Source organism: Diabrotica undecimpunctata, chromosome 3, assembly GCF_040954645.1.
Source record: "Diabrotica undecimpunctata isolate CICGRU chromosome 3, icDiaUnde3, whole genome shotgun sequence".
Taxonomy (NCBI): Eukaryota; Metazoa; Arthropoda; class Insecta; order Coleoptera; family Chrysomelidae; genus Diabrotica; species Diabrotica undecimpunctata.
The window spans coordinates 101,910,587-101,930,243 of NC_092805.1; the positions used below are offsets into that span (position 1 = coordinate 101,910,587).

The 19,657-nt window shown below is 33.7% G+C and overlaps 1 protein-coding gene across 3 annotated transcripts in view; it reads left to right on the forward strand.

The window, feature by feature from the left end:
• Positions 1 to 15,158, forward strand: part of Nbr (exonuclease mut-7 homolog) — a 63,959-nt gene extending 48,801 nt beyond the window's left edge. For all 3 annotated transcript variants that reach the window (XM_072526428.1, XM_072526426.1, XM_072526427.1), the window contains exons 12-14: positions 6,554 to 6,682; positions 8,832 to 9,027; positions 14,855 to 15,158. In XM_072526428.1, coding sequence (XP_072382529.1) covers positions 6,554 to 6,682; positions 8,832 to 9,027; positions 14,855 to 15,048 — 519 coding nt within the window. In that variant the 3' untranslated portion in view covers positions 15,049 to 15,158. The remainder of the gene's footprint in view (positions 1 to 6,553; positions 6,683 to 8,831; positions 9,028 to 14,854) is intronic.
• Positions 15,159 to 19,657: the final 4,499 nt, after the last annotated feature.

Here is a 19,657-nt window from a genome sequence, read left to right on the forward strand (position 1 = left end):
GATTCTTTTAATTCATTTTGGATTGTTTTAGATACACCGCTAAATGTCTTCGAGTCAGAAAGTAAATTAGAAAATTTCAAATCGTATTTCTTAAACATTTTTATTAGTTCTCTATAATTACCTTGATTTAACGAATGTACCGATTCATCGTGTCCCCTAAAAGATAATTCCTGACAACTTAAAACAATTACAATATCAATTAAACGACGAAAAACTGCGTGATTATTTTTTACAAATTCGTTATGTTTAATAGCATTTTCACGTTGGGCATTATCTAATGAAACATAGATATTTTGTTTTCCAAATAAATCTAATTTAATCTGGCTGTAAGTATGATCTTTCGAAATATTATGTTTATGTAAAGCCCTAAATAATTCCTTTAAATTATCGTAACCAGATTCACACCACGGATTTTGATATTTGCCCCTATTTGTCGAAAATAAAATGCAAGGTCAACAGAAAAGTTTGTTTTTTATTTCACTCCCGGTAAGCCATGAGTACTTGCTGTACCAATTATCTGAAAATGATCTATTACTTCCCTTACCCGCACTAATATTTATAAGCCGGGACATTTTAGGCAAAGGACGCCCCTTATTTTTAATAACAATTTGTTCTTCGTATGGAATAGATGAAAACCCATTATGCAAAATATAATTTACAATATCAGACTTATCGATACTTACAGTTTCTCTCATGGCTTGCATTTTTTAGGTTAATTTACCTGAATTTGTTTACACTTTATTTAAAAAAAAAAACTTCTAATATGTCAAAAAACCCTTTAACCTTTAACTATTTACGGCAGACGTAACGTATCACAGTATTACTTTAGAAAATAAAAATTAATCACAGAAAGAAAGGTTAGTTCGTGCACTGAATATCACTTCACTTTACTACTTACGTTCTTATATGAAATAACATTTCATCCCGCGCTGGCAATGTACAGTTAGCGACCAATCACCAATCCCAATGAAGCATCGGCAAATTTAAATTTGCCGTACTTGGTAATTAAGTTCATATGGAAAGAAATGTATATTTGGTTGCTAATCAACTAATATTCCGTTGATTTTTACAAGTAAATCGTCAAGGTTAGGATCGGCTTGCCGAACACTCAAAACGTGCCTCTTTAAGAATTCACTGGCGGATGGATGTCTCCGATATCGGATCATCAATTTGAAAAGTGTCTACGCAGGGATCACTTAACGCTCAGATTGGACGTATTCTTTTAAAAACCATGAATAAAATTTAGTCTGGTCGAATTGGTCGAATTCTTTTAAAAATCATGAATAAAAGTTAGTCTTTATTATCTCACATATATTTTTTTATTTCTCAAAAACAAATGACATCAACTGATTACCTGCCACAATTAATTATTGAAATACTGATTAAATTAAATATTAAAAAAACTATAATATCTATAAAGGTGTGGGTCGGCACTGCCGACCCTGCCGACCCTGACCGGCCGCCACTGACTCATAGAACGGTGTGAGATATCAACTGTGAAGTCTTCATATCTCTAGTTGACTTTGAGAAAGCCTTCGACAAAATACAACACAGAAGGTTTGAAAACATATTACAGAACACAGAAGATAATCAGGATGTGGGAATTATTACAAATTTATACCGATATCAGAAAGCCATAATACGAGTAGACCAACAAAAACCTAAGGAGAAGAGTGCGACAACGATGTGTACTATCCCCTATACTTTTTTATATGTGCTCAGAAGAAATGTTTAAAGAGACACTAGAAGACATCAATGAAGGCATATCGAGACGAAACACTAGTGAATAATCTCAATGCAGACGATACAATACTCCTTGCGGACAGCAGATAAGGGCTGCAAATTCTGGTTGATCGTACTACGCAGTACTTCGAGAGGTAACAAAATTGAAGACGAAACAATCTACGTTAAAGAAAAAGCTCTATATAAAGTATATATTAAGCGCCTATACAGTGGATGATCACAATATTACAGCCAACTGATGAAATTTTACTTTTTGCTTTTACTAAATTTTATTAATGGTATGTAATTGAGCTATAAAACATATTTTCGTGATTGATTTTATTTTACTATGATTTAGAACGTATAAAGTTTACAAATGTTAAAACGGAAACGAGTAATTACATGAAAACACTTAAAATTATGCCTTAAAACTAATACTTGCTATTGTCACCCTTTGCATCAATGAATGCCTGGCACCTTCTTGGCATACTTTCTATGCATATCTGACAATTTTGTTGACTTGTTCTACTCCTGTACCATATTGCTATTAAGCGCTCGATAAATTGATGCTTTGTAGTTATAATTTCATTAAACATTTCTTTCTTTACGAGATTCCAAAGATCTGTTGGATTTATAGTCCAAGGAGCTATTGGATTCAGATATGAAGAGGTTCCAGGCCAGTCGAGCACCTTTATCTAATTGTTAGCAAGGAATTCTGTGAAGGCGCTGAGTTATGCATAAACGTGAAACTCTTATTCGGGAACCACTCCTGGACCTGGGGAAGCATTTTTGTTTGCAGTACTCTCAAGTACTGGTCCTGCCACATTGTTCCTTCGACAATGTAGAGTCTACCAGTTCCTTGACTGCTTATGATAGACCACATCATGATACTCAGGGGTGCTTTACCGTCCTTATAATACAATCTATTTTGTGTTTTTCCCCAGATCTTCTCACAAATTCAGCTATATCCATAAGGATATGCACGGTAGATTCGTCCGAAAAGCAAACATTAACTGCTATTAAATTAGAATCGTGGACAAATTGATTAATTTAAAACTACATAAAAGAAAATCAATGTTAAGTAAAGTTATTTACCTGATTCCAATCATCAATGGTCCAATATTTATGATCTTTAGCCGATTGAAGCCTTTTTTCTTCATGGCTGGTATGAGTAGCGGCTTTTTTGCCGGGCGACAAGTTGAAAACCCCAGATCCTTTATTCGCCGACGAGCTGTCATTGGTGAAATATTAATGCCAGACTCCTGCATCATTTTCGTTAAAATTCTTCGAGGTTGTTTTCTGTTTGCCAAGACAATATCTCGAACTATTCTTTCATCTCGTGGTATTGTTATTTTTTTTTATTGTTTATTTTCATCCCGTGGCCACATTTTTGTTTGTGCCGTGGGGTCAAATCAAAATTTTAGTCGAGTTTTTTCTTTATACGGTCCACAGTTGCCCTTGAAATTTTAGATATTGATGCTATTTTTCTATTGGAGTGATTAGTGTTCAATAATAAAGTTTTTATTTCCGCTATTTTCCTTGATGAGATATCTTTGGCTTTTCCCATGATGTTCTGGTACCACTGGTGTAACGAACATGCAATGTTTGCTAAATTCACAAAATATAGTATACGACTGTCAGAATATCGCTAGAGAGCAATGGAAGAGCTTCCATACTCTTTTGGTAGTCAACGTCAAATCCTCTATTTTCTTCCTACATAATTTTAAATCATTTGAAACCCATCCCTCACTTCTTCCGCAATGTACAATAATTAGCTTTAATTCTTTATTTGCAGGCATTATTGATATGTACATGTTTGAACTATCTGTCCATCCTTTCTTAACTGTATTGTGACTATCATACCAAGTTTCATCTAAATCGTAATTTCGCCTACTTTCTTGCCTATGTTTAGTAATTTGTTCTAGGTATATATTACGTCTGTTGACTATTGTTTGGCTTTCCATAACTGCTTGATGTTTATTTATTGTTTTAAGTTTATAGCACATTTTCCTTATCCAATTTTGAAGAGTTTTCTCACAGCAGTTCATATTCCGACCGGTTGTTTCCAATTTCTTTCTTATTATTTCGATTGCAGGTATTTAATTGCTGTTGTAGCTATCGTATATTGTGGTTTTCAATAGTTTTATAAGCGAAGAATATATAGGTCTTGAACATTTGTAGTCACATCGCTTCTTATGTTAATAGGGTTCATTTTTAACTATTTTGTATACAGTTGAAAGTGGAATTTCTCTTAAATCAGAAGTTGTTTGTGCCAACAGTTTTTCATCGAAGCCAAATTAATTATGAAGATTTTTGTACACATTGAAACATTTAACGTTTGCTGTGTTTCAACATTTAAATGTATTCGAATCTTCTTTAAAAGTACGTTTTTTGGGAATTACATTTACATACACACCGGCCCTGACACTGGCACTTTGTACAAAATCATTATTTTCAAAAACAATATTTTCAACCACATTCTCCCATGGACGCCACATCACTATTCAAAATATGTAATTAAATTACAGCAAACAACACTTAACACTCTATCCACGAACTGCTAAATCACTATTCAATATAATTAAATTACACCAAACACATCTAACCGAAAGAAGATTTGCCGCTTTGAGATGTGGTAGTGGTGTTATCGAAGAATGTGGAAAATATCATGGACAAAACACATAAAAAACACGGAAACATTAAGAAAGATGAAAAAAGAAAAAGGTTTGACACTATAAAGGAAAGAAAAATGAGCCATTTTGGTCACATACTAAGTTGTAAGTATTGGAGTGGAAAAACAACAATAGAACTCTCAGAACTGCTGCAGATAGAATAAAATGGGCCATGATGATCGCCAATGTCCTTAAAGGATGAAGCACACGAAGAAAATATTTTTTTTTCGATTTTTCTAGTTTTCTAGATGTTTAGAGATTGTAATCAAAACTCTCCCCCTCTAACCCCCCAACTTTCTTGTAGTATCACATTGGATTAAAAATGGGACGTCAATGGAATGAAATACCTATTTTACAACTTTTTTGTCTATTTGTATTTGTTTGTCAAATCATTAATTTAGAAGATACAGCCATATTTAAATGTTAAGCTAAAATAAGCAATATTAATGTTCACAAATATAAAGTTTATTATTCGAGTAGGTAAATTGTTGTTGTGTTCTATATCTTACAGTTTTTTTGAAGTGGCAAATATGCACCTAGCCTTAGGTAAGAGTAACAGAACGGAATATTGATTGTGGCTAACTTTTTCATCATTTTTTAATTAGACGAATGGCGCGGCGGCAGCAAGGCGCTAATGTAAAAATGTTCACGCAAAAAATCGTGCAAATGATAATGCTATTCTAGATCGTATTACTGAACACCCAGAAACAAGCATAGGGGTGATAGATGCCAAATTAGGGGTATATCGTATGAACGTGTGGAGAACGGTTAAGAAACAGTTACTTCACCCCTTCCATGTAACAACAGTTGAAGGATTACTTCCACAAAACTATCCCAAATGTATAAGATTTTGTGATTGACCTTTAGAAGAAAATATACTGGAAATAAAACTGTATAATACTCTATTTAGTGATGAAGCAATCTTTATAAGAAATGGAGTCATTAATCATCAGAATACTTATGTCTGGGCCGACGTAAATCCTGACGGTAAAAAAGTGCGTCACTATTAGAGTAATTTTAAAGTAAACGTTTGGGCTGGAATTGTCAGTAGTTATTTAGTAGGGCCAGTATTTCTTCCCGATAATTTAAAGGAAGAAAATGATTTATCATTTTTACAAAGCGATCTGCCTCTTCACTTGGAAGATGTACGGTTAGCTCTCAGATAAAGTGTGTGGTTTTTGCAGAATGGTGGCCCATTCCATTATAGCGACAAGGTTAGGGCGGAAGGGGACCCGATGCATCAATTAAATGGGCACCGCGCGGTCCAGATCTAAATCCAATGGGTTTTTGTTTTTGGTTATTTATCCAAGATTATGTTTATTCCGCGGAAATAAATAGTGCAAATCAAATACCTGAATTTTAGAAGCTGCTAATGCATTTCGACAGACATTTGATTTTTCAAAATATTTGGTATTTAATATTGAAACGATGTAGAGTCTGGATACAGGAAGGGGAGGTTAAAAATGTAATATTGCATTTAAAAAAAGTGACTGTATCTTCAAAATTAATGATTTTACAAACAAATACTAAGAAACAAAAAGTTGTAAAATAGGTATTTCATTCTATTAACGTCCTGTTTTTAATCTATACTGCAAAAACTTGAGAGGATAAGGTTTGGAAACCCCTCTTAACATATAGAAAAATCGAAAAAAAAATATATTGGCTACTTCGGTTTTATTGGCCATGGCTTGTCAACACAATATAAAGTTTTTAAACCGTCTTGGAGCAATATTAAAAAATTCAGTTTTATTTTCTAACTTAACACCCTGTAACTTTTTCTGGATGCACTTTTGCATATATTCGCATATATATTTTGCATATTTATTTTCACAATTTGCACAAATCGATTTATTTTCATCCCTATAAGTCATGATATAATAATTATTTATGACCAATCTTTTTGTGACACTTTGTTATAAAGTAGTAGGTCTAGGCCTACCAATTCATTCCAATATTGATTCAATTTCTTGGAACTTTTTTTTTCGTTTTTTTTTTCTACTTGTTAGCCCATTTTTAAAAAGGGATCAATATTCCGAATGGGATTTACATAATAGAAAAACCGATGTTTATTTATAAGATCAAATAATAAACAAATATTTATTTTTTTTTTAAATGACCCGACGATGTATAACAATATTAACCTGTTGTATTTATTACAGTTATCTGGATATGTTCCTAAAGGACATTGTTTAAGAATAATAAGTGAGAACGTAGAAGAACAAATAAAAGAGGTGATAAGTTATTATAAAGTTCTCGTTACGAAAAGTCATGTCTTCAGTAGATGCCAGGTAAAGTAATATAATATAATAATATTAATTAGTATACCAAGAACAAATTTTGAACATTGTGATCATGAAATATTTAGGTTTAGATAAGGAATATCTAAAGTGGGCGGTGGCGAAGGAAAGTATCCGACAGGGCAGAATGGAAGAACATTGTTAAGCAGGCCAAGACTCACAAAGGGTTGTAGCGCCACTAGAAGAAGAAGAAGAAGAAGATAAGGAATATGCCATAAAATTTTAAAAATTATTTGTTAATCAATTATTTTATTTAGAAGATACTTTTTATCATCATCATCATCATTGGCTCGACAATCCTTTCTGAATCCTGGCCTGCTTCAAGATTCGTCGTCACTCTGTTCGGTTTCTGGCGACCTGTTGCCATCTTCGGATTTTTAATATTAGGTCGGTCTTAACTCCATCTAATCACCTAATTCGCAGTCGGCCTCTGCTTCTTCTTCCTACAGGTGTTCCTGTGGTTAGCTTTTTAGCAATCGTGTTGCATAGTTGCACTACTGCCTTTGGTCGCTTATAACTCCAAATATTTTCCAGAATATTTTACCCTCGAATATTCCCAAAACTCCCATCCTTCTGCGTTAGAGTCCATGTTTCCGCTACATGTGTGAGGACCGGTCTCAGCAGTGTTTTGTATAAAATAATTTTAGTTCTTTGGATCTTTCTTGAGTGTAATTGTTTTTGCGGTTCATAGTATGTTCTATTTGTAAGGTTTGTTCGTCTTTTAATTTCTACGCTTGTTTGGTTGGTAGTAATTACTAGCGAACCAAGGTATGTGAAGCTGTCAACACGTTCAAAGATATGATTTCTAGGATCCTTTTTTGCTTCTTAAGCCCAGGTTCCTCCAAACAATTTTCAAAAAATCGGTTTTTTCAAGAATTCTCTCAGGAATAGTATCGAATTAGTTCCGAAGGCCCGCGCGATTTTGAAGTAGGTAGAGAAGAGCGAAGAGCGGAGCGCTCCAGGCGGGTAATCTGGCCTCTCAAGCGGGCCGGGTGACCCTAATGGGCTTTTCTCGAAACCGCTTTTTTCAACTGGGTGTCACTCGTATTTTGAAACTATTGCACTTATCAAGATGAACCAAACGGCATTTTACTCTTTAGATGTTTCTTTATGGTCGGTACTACAGCCGAAAATATTCATTGTTATTGTAGGTAGCCTTTTAACTTAGCTACTTACATAAGAGCGTTGAAATTCTTTCGATTTCAAGCCTTACATCAAAGGACTTCTTGGTGGATGTATCTCCATAGGTAGGTTTTTTACAGTGAATTATGAGGACACGTTTGGTGAGCAAATACAAGCCCAGAGAAAAAAAACACTTGTAATTTAACAGTTTATAATGAAAACTTTTAACTAGAAAGGCTTAACGCGGCCGTACGTTATTGTACAATCTTAAATACAATTTTTGCTTTATATAAAATATACGAAATACCGGTTTAAGAAATACCCAAATTTTACATGATTTCGGCGACCGCAGCGTAAGACACGTCTTAATTACTGTGGTCTGCCGTACTGTGTGAAAATTATTTTAACAACCAGACGGGCAGTGTTGCGTGGAAACTTGACCAAATGACGATTCTACACTGAAAAAATAAGAATATAAATTGAGTCTTAGGATGTATACAACACATAACTTTAAGTATATTTATATTTTATTTAGTTTATATTTTAAAAATTACTATGTTCGTTTCTGAAAAAGTTATTTAAAAAAATGCCAAAAAGGTCGAAAAATTCAAAAGTCCGCCTTTTCGGTTTCATTGTAGTACCGACCATAGCCAATTCGATACAGAATATTAAATCATTTTGTTTTTTTGCTTTCGAATGATTCGATTTTATTCCGTTTATGATACCAATAGTTATCTTCTAATATCCAAGATTTGGATTTCCTCTTTATTTTGATTAATATTTAGGGAAAGTATTATGAAAGAAATCAAAGAAATAGTTCGAGTAAATCTTAGTTAAATTTATAAACTTCAGAAGTTTAAAAAAATAGCGATGATGATGATGATTTTTCTGAATGATTCCCCCAGTTTCCTAGATACACAATTATCGAATATCGATTGTTAAGTAATCGATTTTTTCTTTATTTTTTATTTTATTTTTTAGATCGACCTATAAATAACTATTTTTGATATATTTTTAGGCTTGTAATGGTAACAATTTCGTCAAATTGTCAAAATCGACAATGGATGCTTTAGAAAAATCACAAACGTATTGTCCTCCCCCTCCTTGTTATTATGAAGACGAAGCTACAGGGTTTTCAAGTGATGATGCAGATGACTATTATGAGGAAATTCCCCAAAAATGGACACCGTCAACTGGACGAAAATGGGATCTATGTGCGTATATAAGATACTGTTAATAAATGTTAGTGATCGTAATGATTATTCATCTTTTATTAGCTACTAGCGCGGTCTGATAAGTTCTCGGCTTCGTCTAAACCACTGTACCACAATTCTAGCGAGTGACTCATATTTTCAATGTGGACCTTTGCGGGTTTGGGGGAAAAGGAAATCCACAAGTCATAGGCGTGCATTATTAAAAAATAATCAGAATTTTAGAACGAATTTATTGTCATAAAAATTATTTTATTATTATATAGATGTCTTAGCTGAAGAAAACTAATCCTTGTTACATATATTTTTTTGCGTAAAACCTTTTATTCGTTTAAATTAATAAACTTATGAATGATTCAAGGATTAAATTTAATTCCTATTGTCAAATGAGATTTAATGACATGGGATTAGAAAAAGGGTTGTCTAGTAACTTTTAGCACATGTAAAACTGAATTACTAAAACGATTCTTGGTAAGAAACAGTACTAGTAATAAATGATTCACATCAACGGAATATTTATTTCCATAAAATATAAAAATTAACATTATATACAATCTAATCTGAGTAGTATATGTCATCTTTAGATTCATCAGTATTATCTTCGTCTAGATCCACAACTACTGGTTCCATGGTCATTTCAATGAAGTTATCAAGGTTCCACATATTCTGCTCTTCTTTCACTACATGCTCGATATATTTTAGCCACGACTGTGAGGTCACATTGCTGACGGCACTATTAAGCAGATTTTTTTACATAATTGAATTTCATTCAATGAATACTTCATTATTATTTAAGCCTACATAACTTCTATCGGGTTTAACTCACAATGGTATGCCCTCAATCGAACTACAATTATGCCTCGTTCTCGCTCCATTTCATCTACTACATATTTAATATATTTATCTTTATTACACCAAGTCATATCTTTATGTGCCAAGTTTAGTAACTCGATTTTTAAAATTGGTTAATTGAATTTTTTAGTAAGCCAATCCGCACTCTCGGCTTTTCTCCATTTATTGGTTGGTAACTGTTCTACTCGCCGGCAGTGATATGGAGCGTTATCCATAACAATAACAGATCCTGGTTCGATTGTTAACAGAATATAAGAATCCATTCATTTCCTTATGGTAATCTCCAGTTTTTCTAGAAACAAATACATTTAAACCTCCTTCAACAAATCCTGAGTCGCTACCATTATGGCTTTTTTGGCATAAGACGTTTTCCCTTTCCAGATGGGACTTTTAAACCTGTCGATAAACCATCTAGGAAAGCTTGTCGTTTATTTTTCACATTTAAATCATGCCAAATTTTTGTTACAGTATGTCCTTCATTTAACCATATTTCATCTCTTCGAAATTTTGCTATTTGTTTCAGAGACTTTCTGCGCCATAAAATTATTTCTTCTTTTTCAATAAGGCTACTATTCCTCTTTCTCTTTAAATACCTAATTAAGTTCATTTCACTTAAAATACGTAACAAAACACGTCTTGATATTTTTGGAATATTTTCATTAGATTGAAGAGAAGAAGCAATTCTTTTATAGTTTGTAACTCCTTTTTGAAGTACAATTGATGTACTGACAGACAATAAAATATCTATCTATTAGGCGTTGGGCAATGCTCGAGCAATGGCGTTGTTGTCAGTTACATCGCCTCAATTTGCAATGACCTTGTTATCTCAGATATTATCTACTGTTAGAGAAAGATATAAACTACAACATTCCAGATATCTTCAAGTTGAATCATACACGCTAACAACGTTACATTTTCCCTAGAACCCAAATCTTTGCCAAAGTTTAACCAAAGTGCCAAAAACAGTTTAAAAATAGACCAGTCAAATTATTGAAATTTGTTTCATATAAAATGAGATCTCTTCTATCTGAACGTATATTCTCTGAATAGTCAGAAGAAAAAGGTTTTTGTCAATTTTTAAGAGAATAAACACATTCTGCAATAATTCACCAATCCACTACCTTGTTTATCAACTAATAATAACTAAATTTTCTCCGTTAGTCGGACCAAAAAAAAATTTATTTAAAGGAAAAACGTTCAATTTTACTGGCTTATTAAAATCATTAAAACATGAGTCACTTGTCTTGCTACAATTGTGGGAGTTAACTATAGAGATTGCAACACTACTGTTTTGCATTGCTCTTAACGATAACTGACACAACATACGAAAAAAAAGTAGAACACGGTGTATATGTCCGGAAATATCAGAAGCTTGGAAGCGTAAAGGCGAACTGCAAAAACACGTTTCTAGAAAACTGAGTATAAAGTTTAAAAAATGTTAGAATAGTAAGGGCGAACAAGTTTTATTTTATTAACAAAACTTAAAAGATGATAAGTTCTGAAGCTATTTATTTGTGGCATACTTGATAAAGGTATAGTTTTATGGGATTTAGCCACAATTGGCTGTAATGATAATTACATTTTTTTTTAAGAAAGAAAAAGTTTTCTTTTTAAATGTAATTATCATTACAACCAATTGTGACTTAATTCCATAAAACTATACCGTTATTACAAGAGGATTTTGCAAGATTTGCAAGATTTTTATAAAATGAAAAGAAAAGAGGTTTAATAATAGTTTTGTTAACAAAGTATGTGGAAGCTAATAGCTGTAAAATAATTTGCAAAATTCACAAATAATGCTTTAATTAAACTCAATTTGATTTTCATCGTCTACAGTTTCTTCGACTTCAGTTATACTAATTCTTCCACTAATAGTTTCGTGTAAAGCACGCTTGTGAGGCATGGGTACATAACCAAGAAGATCTTGTAAGTCCTTTTTTTTTCTTCTGTAAGCTTGAGAGCACCCTGGTATTTGAGAGGAAGTTCTGTACTATCTAAATTAAAATTTATTACATTGAAGTTTCTTTCGTCCCTTTTGGAGTATGGCATTTGTAGGAATATCCATGTTATATGCGATTAGAATATGAAAAGGCTTTGGACAGCATTGAACACTGGGCGGTGGAAGAAGCTCTGGTCAATAGTAGCATAGATTCAATATACCTACAATTGATACATGATATTTACCAAAACCCAACCATGACCGTAATTCTGGATGACAAATAATAACGGATAATACAAAAGTTAAACGAGGAGTCCGACAAGGCGATATAATTTCACCTAAACTGTTTACCTTGACCTTCGAAGATATAATAAAATCAACAGATTGGGAAAACAGAGGAATATGTATTAACGGAAAGTACCTAAATCACCTTAGATATGCGGATGATATACTCCTGATCTCCTCGGAACGACAAGAACTAGAATTAATGCTGAATGAACTTCATGAAAAATCACTGCAAAAAGGCCTAAAAATTAACTTCAACAAAACAAAAGTAATGACAAACACGGAAGACCAAGAGGCAATAAAAAAAAAAAATAAAAATACAAACAGAAAAAATAGAACAGGTACATCAATTTGGATAGGATAAGGAAGGCACAAAGAGCGATGGAGAGACAAATGTTGGGTATATCACTTAAAGATAGAAAACGTAACCAGTGGATCAGAACCAGAACAAAGACAGTAGACGCGATAGAACAAGCAGCAAAACTGAAATGGAAATGGGCTGGACACAATGAACGTCTCCAAGACGGACGATGAAACAATGCCATCGGAAAGTGGCGTCAATACAATGCAAAGAGATCAAGACGCAGACCACAGATGAGGTGGAAAGATGACATCAGGAAACAAGGAGGTTCCACATGGCAGAGAACAGCTCAAGATAGGGAAAGATGGAAAGAACTGGGGGAGGCCTATATCCAACTATGGAAGGATAGAGAATAGGTTCAAAAAAAATGCGATTTGAAGTTTAAAGCTTATCTTAAAATCTTTTGAAAATTCGAATATTCTTCCATCCTTGTTAGCTCCCAACTTTCGAGATTTAGTTGCTGCTTTTTTAAGAATACTGAAATCCATAACCATTTCCTTTGTGACATTAACAACTTGGAATTTGTTCTTTTTTTTTTAGTGCGTGTAATGAAATGTGGTGTTGTTTAGAAAATACCTTACAGTCCTTGATCTTTAATTTAACTGAACCAAAATCTCGATCACATCCCATCATCGAATGCCCTGACAAAACGTGCTTAATAAGATCAAAGCGATTTGCATGAATGTGGCGAAGATTAGACAAAACAACGTTTATGTTCTTATTTTGCCAGGCACAGTTATCACTAAAAATTATAACTTTTCTCACATATTAACAAAGTTCTCCAAGTAGTGACTAAGAAAACTGGTTATTTCGCACGATCCGCATTTATCGATGGTTTCATCTCATACATACATTATGGCTGCTCCTGTTTTAACGTTGTGGATTCCTAAGTTGTAAGTCTACATTTTTCTTTTGTAGTATTGTACGTTGCAGGTAAGTTTAGGCATGGCTTATGCTGGTTGTAAATCAATACATACAACTTCAGTATTTTCATCCTGGTTGCTTTCGTAGCTTTTCATCATATTCTGAGCAGCTTTCTGGTTTGCTAAATGAACCTTCAGTTCAGTATCCAATTCAGCTATTCTGGGAGAATTCGGGTTGCTAGTCTTTAACTAATCAAGTTCAACTTTAATCTTAGAGCAGGTATTACAATCATCAACAGAAGGAGGCTGGACACCTATATTGAATTCGTTGACAAAGATATTCCGATAGTAAGACTCTATCACAGGCTGTTCTTCAGGATGTGTGTTTCTTAGCCATTCCATAGCTCCATATACTACAGTAATTGACGAACCCGGTGGCATATATTTTCGAAATGAACTTTTGGCTCTGCTATAGTGACTGGAAACGGTAACAAGTAAATCAATGTGATCTCTGACCAACTGCTTTCTATATCCAAATATTTTATCTCCTGGATTTAGCTTCCCTCTGTTATCACCCAACACAGTTCCTGTAGTGGTCTGCTTGTCTAAAACAATGCGAACTCTTTTTTCGCTTATGCCGTGGATGCTAATAAAAGCCTGGCGACAAACATATTTTCTTTCTCCATTTATTGAAACACTATATTCTGTGGTCCGAAGCTTCCTACTAGCTCTGTCAGTAATTAAAGACTTTTTACAATCATTCCAACTTACCACTTTTGAAAGGTATTAGTTTTGATTATCGTAGTTGCCGATTTGCCAAAAGTTATTGAAAATCATATTGATATTGTTCATGCCCAACTTTTCAAAACACATTTTACGACACTTACATGGCAGTCCGATTGTGTGCGCATATACAGTTTTCTTTGTATTTCTTATTTTTCGTATATTTTCGTATTATTAACAAGCCATTGTTCCGTTTTCTTTTGCTTCCGCCTTGCCGTTTTCTCGGCGTTCATTTTGAAAATAAATCAGAAAAAAACAAAACAACTTTAAGGCTAATGTAACGTCGGTTTTTTCTTGAATTACGAGTAATTAAAACTAAAACAACGCATACATTATATCAGACTATCTCTCACCAACTACAGAAACACCGGCGCGTTGATACGGTTACAGAGGAGAAGTGGCGAACCTTGAACGAAAACGCAACGACAATCTGTGGGTTCGCCCTTGCTCTTCTAGGCGTTTATGTAGTTCAGTTTCTGACTTGAATGGATTGGTATATTATTTCTTACAGAATTTTAGGAATATGAAGGGCGAAACATGCTTTTATAATATACACAAGTATTCTTTAAAGGTTTGTGATAAAGATAAGACCGTTTTTGAATCGTCCGCTTTGCGAGTTCGCCCTTACTCTTCCAAGCTCCTGATATATCGTTACACATATTCACATTCTCAATATAAATATAACATTTTAATGAATACAATTTTAAATTTAAAACGTTTATTTGAAAATAAATTGCTTTATTTTAGATTCCGACGAAAAAGTGGACGTAGGATTATGCCAGACTCGTCTAGGCGCTAAAATTCAGGTCAATTCTGTTCCCAAGCCTCTTTTACAAAAATACGATTTTTTCTACATCTGTGAGGAATGTGGGAAAGTTTATTGGGACGGAACTCATTTTGACCGTGTAGTGGCTGGAAGGCTTCAAGGAATTGTGCAATAAAAACAATATCTTTTTTATTTAATATTAACCGTTGTTAACAACAATATTATTTTATTATGGTTTTGATGATTAACTGAAGTACATTCAATAAACAGTTTTACTCACATGTAGTTTCATATTTCATTACTTCCCGGGAAAAGAAGTGATTCTTGTGATTTTAAGGCAAGAAAGATGCATACTCAATCTATTTAAACTAAATTATTATCCGACAAGCGAGAGCTGGCGGGTTGCGCGTAGAACAAATTGAAAAGTGGAAGGGATGCTCATTTCTATTGCTGTCGGCTACGAGTTCACATCTCACATCGTGGGATTAGTGCTAGATTTCTGACTAGATTTACATTTTTATTTGGAGTGGCCCTATATTATAAACTATTATTTATATTTATTAAAATGGCAAGTGTATTAAAAGGCAAACCTTTGGTATCTCAAGCACGAGAAATAATTTTCAATGTTTTTAAGTTTACAACCTAAGAAGCTAATGCAGATAAAGTCGTAGTTGATTTAAAAAAGATACAAGAACGTGTAGCTCATTTTAAAGTTAATTATAATACTCATTTTCAAAATAAATTCAGATTTAAATAATTTAATTTAAGTTATAATCAATAAATAAATAAAAAATTACAGTTCATTTGTCCGCGATACATACAACAATACCTTCTCTTCGAGAATTAATTACGAATTACGAAAATAAATATTATTAATAGTTTTTTCTACGTTTTATTCAATATTATTATTTTTATTTTGTTTTCGTGGTAAATAAGTTTATCACACACGCATCCACATAACCACGGAACATATCTACTAACGTAATTTTCAGATCCCAACTAAATTTTTGATACGGCAACTACGCATTTGTGACACCCGCGAATAAGTACCTCTCCTATCTCTCTTAGAATAAGTCCTTTTCTATTTTCGCGCAGCTCACCCGCCAGCTCTCGCTTGTCGAATTGTAGCTGTTTTATTTTACAAGAAGCGAAAAATATAGAACTACTTTTTTAACGTTCCCAAGTAACAACCCTCAAATATTGGTATTTCCATTTCCATAATAATTTCCGAGCATTGCTTAACGAATTCATTCAAATTACTTTATATTGTATACAAGGTTTCCTTAGTTACAATATCAATACCGAGTATTAATCTCCAGATTTCATATTTGACGTTACCGAATAGGTTTGTATTTATTTTTCCAATCTGTTATAGAGCAGGGCGGATCTGTGACAAAAATTACTAAAAATGTAGTTTTTTTTTTCTACGTCCCTTGCTTATAACTTTAAAACGATTCATTTCGGAGCCAAGTCTTATTGGAACAAAATAGCGATAATTGAATTTTCTATAACATACGACTGGTTAAAATTGTTTTAGTATATTAAAAAACTAGAAGTTTTGACATCAACGCACTCCACCTATCTAACGTACTTTTTACACGCATCCAGTAACTGACACCAGTCGCACTGGCACGATAGCGCTGGCATGGTAGTGTCATCATGTAAACACTTTTTTGCGATTTTGCGCCAGTTCAGCGCTGTCTCGAATAGAGAGCTGGTCTATTTTTCATGCCAGTGGCCTTCGTCCGCGTCCCCTATAACCCTGCGCCAGCGGTTTTAGACATGAGTAAACACATCGTTTCAGTCGCTGGTTTCTTTACCTGTAAAGAGTACAACAAACGATTGACTTTGCCAAGTAGGAACTGGCGTGCCAGTGAGACTTGCACGCCAGTTCCAAATCGAAATATTTGGGCGGCCCCAGAAATGGCTTATAAACAAATGGAATATCTCGGTAAATATTAGTTTAAATTAAATTCAGATAACGGCGTTACAAAATACTCGGTAAGAGGCTTCTTTTAAAAGAAAAAAAGTTGAATTACTGAGATACAACCGGCACAATTTAATGCTAAAGAATCAACCGGTCAAATTTGACCGGCATTTGCGACGAAATTGTAAACAGTAGGATGGTAATCTTTGAACCAATACCTTTTTATTTCGGAGCTCGGAAAAACTGGAAAATGTCGTTATAAAGATAATTTTTTTCCCAGTTGGTCATGCATTATCTTCGTTATAAAACATTGCTCTGTGAGTGGTTTTGCAGGATTGTGATTTACTACCTTTTTTTATTTATTAAATTAACAATACACCTAATCCTAAGACTAATCTGCTACTTTACTGTCTAGGTACTCGCAATGGTTCACCTTAAAATCTAATAATAATTATTGTTCATGCTTCACTGTGGTATAGGGACACATCTGTATCGTTATCTTCTTGTAAGTATAGAGAAATTGATGGTCGAGCTTTTGAATTTTGCTGTTTATTGTCTTCTTGTAGGATTTCGTCTATTATTTTTTTTTCTTCGGAAGTTAACGTTGCCGTCTGAATTTTTTCGATAATTTTTTCCTAGTCGCCTACAGGGGTTGATTGAAATTTGTTGCTCGGTCGGTTAGAAATTCTTCTAGCTCGGATAAAGAACTGGGGTGATATATCACAGATATATCATCGTCATCCTTTTTTGACAGGAGTTCCATTATTTCGTCCATGTTCTCATCTACACTATTTAGGTAATTCTTTGACACGGGATAAAGCATCTACATTGGTGTTGGATTTGTCTTTTTATATAAAACTTCATAGCCAAATTCTTCAAACGTTAATCTCTATCCGAGCGGTCGATGGTTGGATAACATTTTGAATTTTCTTCCTAAAAGATACGTGCGGAAGTATTTAGTAGCCCAAATAATTGCTAACATTTCTTTTTCGATAGTAGAATATTTCTACTCGGTTTCATTTAAAGTTCTGGATGCACAGGCGATATGTTTATCGTTTCCTATTAGACCCTATGATAGATTGGCTCGGCTCGTATAGCGAAGTTACTTGCATCAGTCGTAAGGTTGAAGGGTTTAGTGAAATCTGGGTATTGCAGAAGTGGTTCATTAAACAATGTTTTAATACAGTTAAGAAATCTTTTGTGTGTTTAATTTTGACATCCTTTTTTAATAAGTGGTTTTGTGATTTTGGCAAAATTGGTTTTATTTCTTCACAGGTTACGGCATGGTCTAAAAATCGATTTCTTTCCTGAGAAATTCTTACTTGTCAACTTGTATTTTAAATCTTGTTTCTCGTAGTCTTTCAAATATCTTCAGAAAAATTACCATCATTCTTGAAGAGAAGAATACAATAATATCGTCCATGTAAACTAGGCATAGTTCTCATATAAGTCTTTTAGCACATTCTCTATTACTGTGTATTTTTTAGTCTACTGGCATTTTTAGATAGTCATAGGGGCCATTTTCAACATAAAATGCAGCTTTCTGGATATCTTCTACGGCCATTTCAATTTGACGGAATCCACTGGGTAGATCGAGGGTGAAAAAGTATTGGCAGCGTCCTAGTTTATCCAAAATGTCTTATGTTTAGAATAGGATATCGTTCATCGATTGTTTTTACATTTACTTTTCTGTAGTCGACAACCATTCGCCATTTAATATTTCCTGAGTCATCTGGTTTCTTTGATACGATCCAGATTGGAGATGACCAGGGTGATTGACTCGGTATGATGATTCCTTGATCGAGCATCGAAGTTTTCTACTTACATATTACATCTTGATTATGGATGTGTTACTGCTACTACTTGGTGTAAACCTGAACTTCGCCTTTGGTTTGTATGTGATGTTTTATTAGGTTAGTAAATGTTAACGGATCGTCTGGATGATGAAATATTTCTGCAAACTTCCTGCATAGTCTTCTTATGTGAAATTCTTTTTCTGTATTTAGATGATCGATTCTAAGGAGAGGATCGACATATCGACATCTCTTAGATTATTAGCTTCGATGGGTAGGAGATCTGGTGTGTATGTATATTCTTGGAGATTTATTGGTTGTCTTTTGATAGGATCAGTTAGTGCTACTTAAATATTTCATCGATGTTATTGATTAGCTTGGTCCAGGAAAGTTGATTACATGGTGACAGTTTCTTTTTGGATGGCACCTCCGACTGCTTTTCTTGGTATTACGATTGTACCTGATGTTTCGTTTACTGGCAACCTGACTTGTGTAATTGTTTGGGGCTCTAGCTAGACAGTAAATAATTGCACTTTGTTTGTGATACAGTAATTAATAGGAAGAATAAAAGGCTCTGTAGTAAGAGTAGCTTGGGTAAAATCGAGATTTTGCTTTCAGAAAAAAGACCATAAAATAAGACCATCAAATGTTTTATGAAATTTGAAAAGATAAAATTTTAAGTTTATATCGGAGTTAAATTCGAGAATAATTGGAATTCCTACACAATAATCTTGTGAATAATTTTGAAAAATTGAAGTAACGACAAATGGTTCGTATTTAATAATATTTTTGTAGAATTTATTGGCTATATCAGGATTAAAGAAGGATTTAGTGGCTCCTGTATCAATAAGAAGTTAAGAAAAGGATTTTGAGTTTTAATGTAAGGGAGCTCTTTTTTCTCACCATAGGAATACAATTCTATTACGTTTTTTCTTGAACTGTCTCTTGAACTTTTGAAAATTTACATCTTCATATTCTTGTCTTTCTTATTCGTAGTAAGGGTAATCTTGATATGTGCCATTCTATATATCTTCATCGCAGTTGTTCTCCTCTTGTTGTTCGAT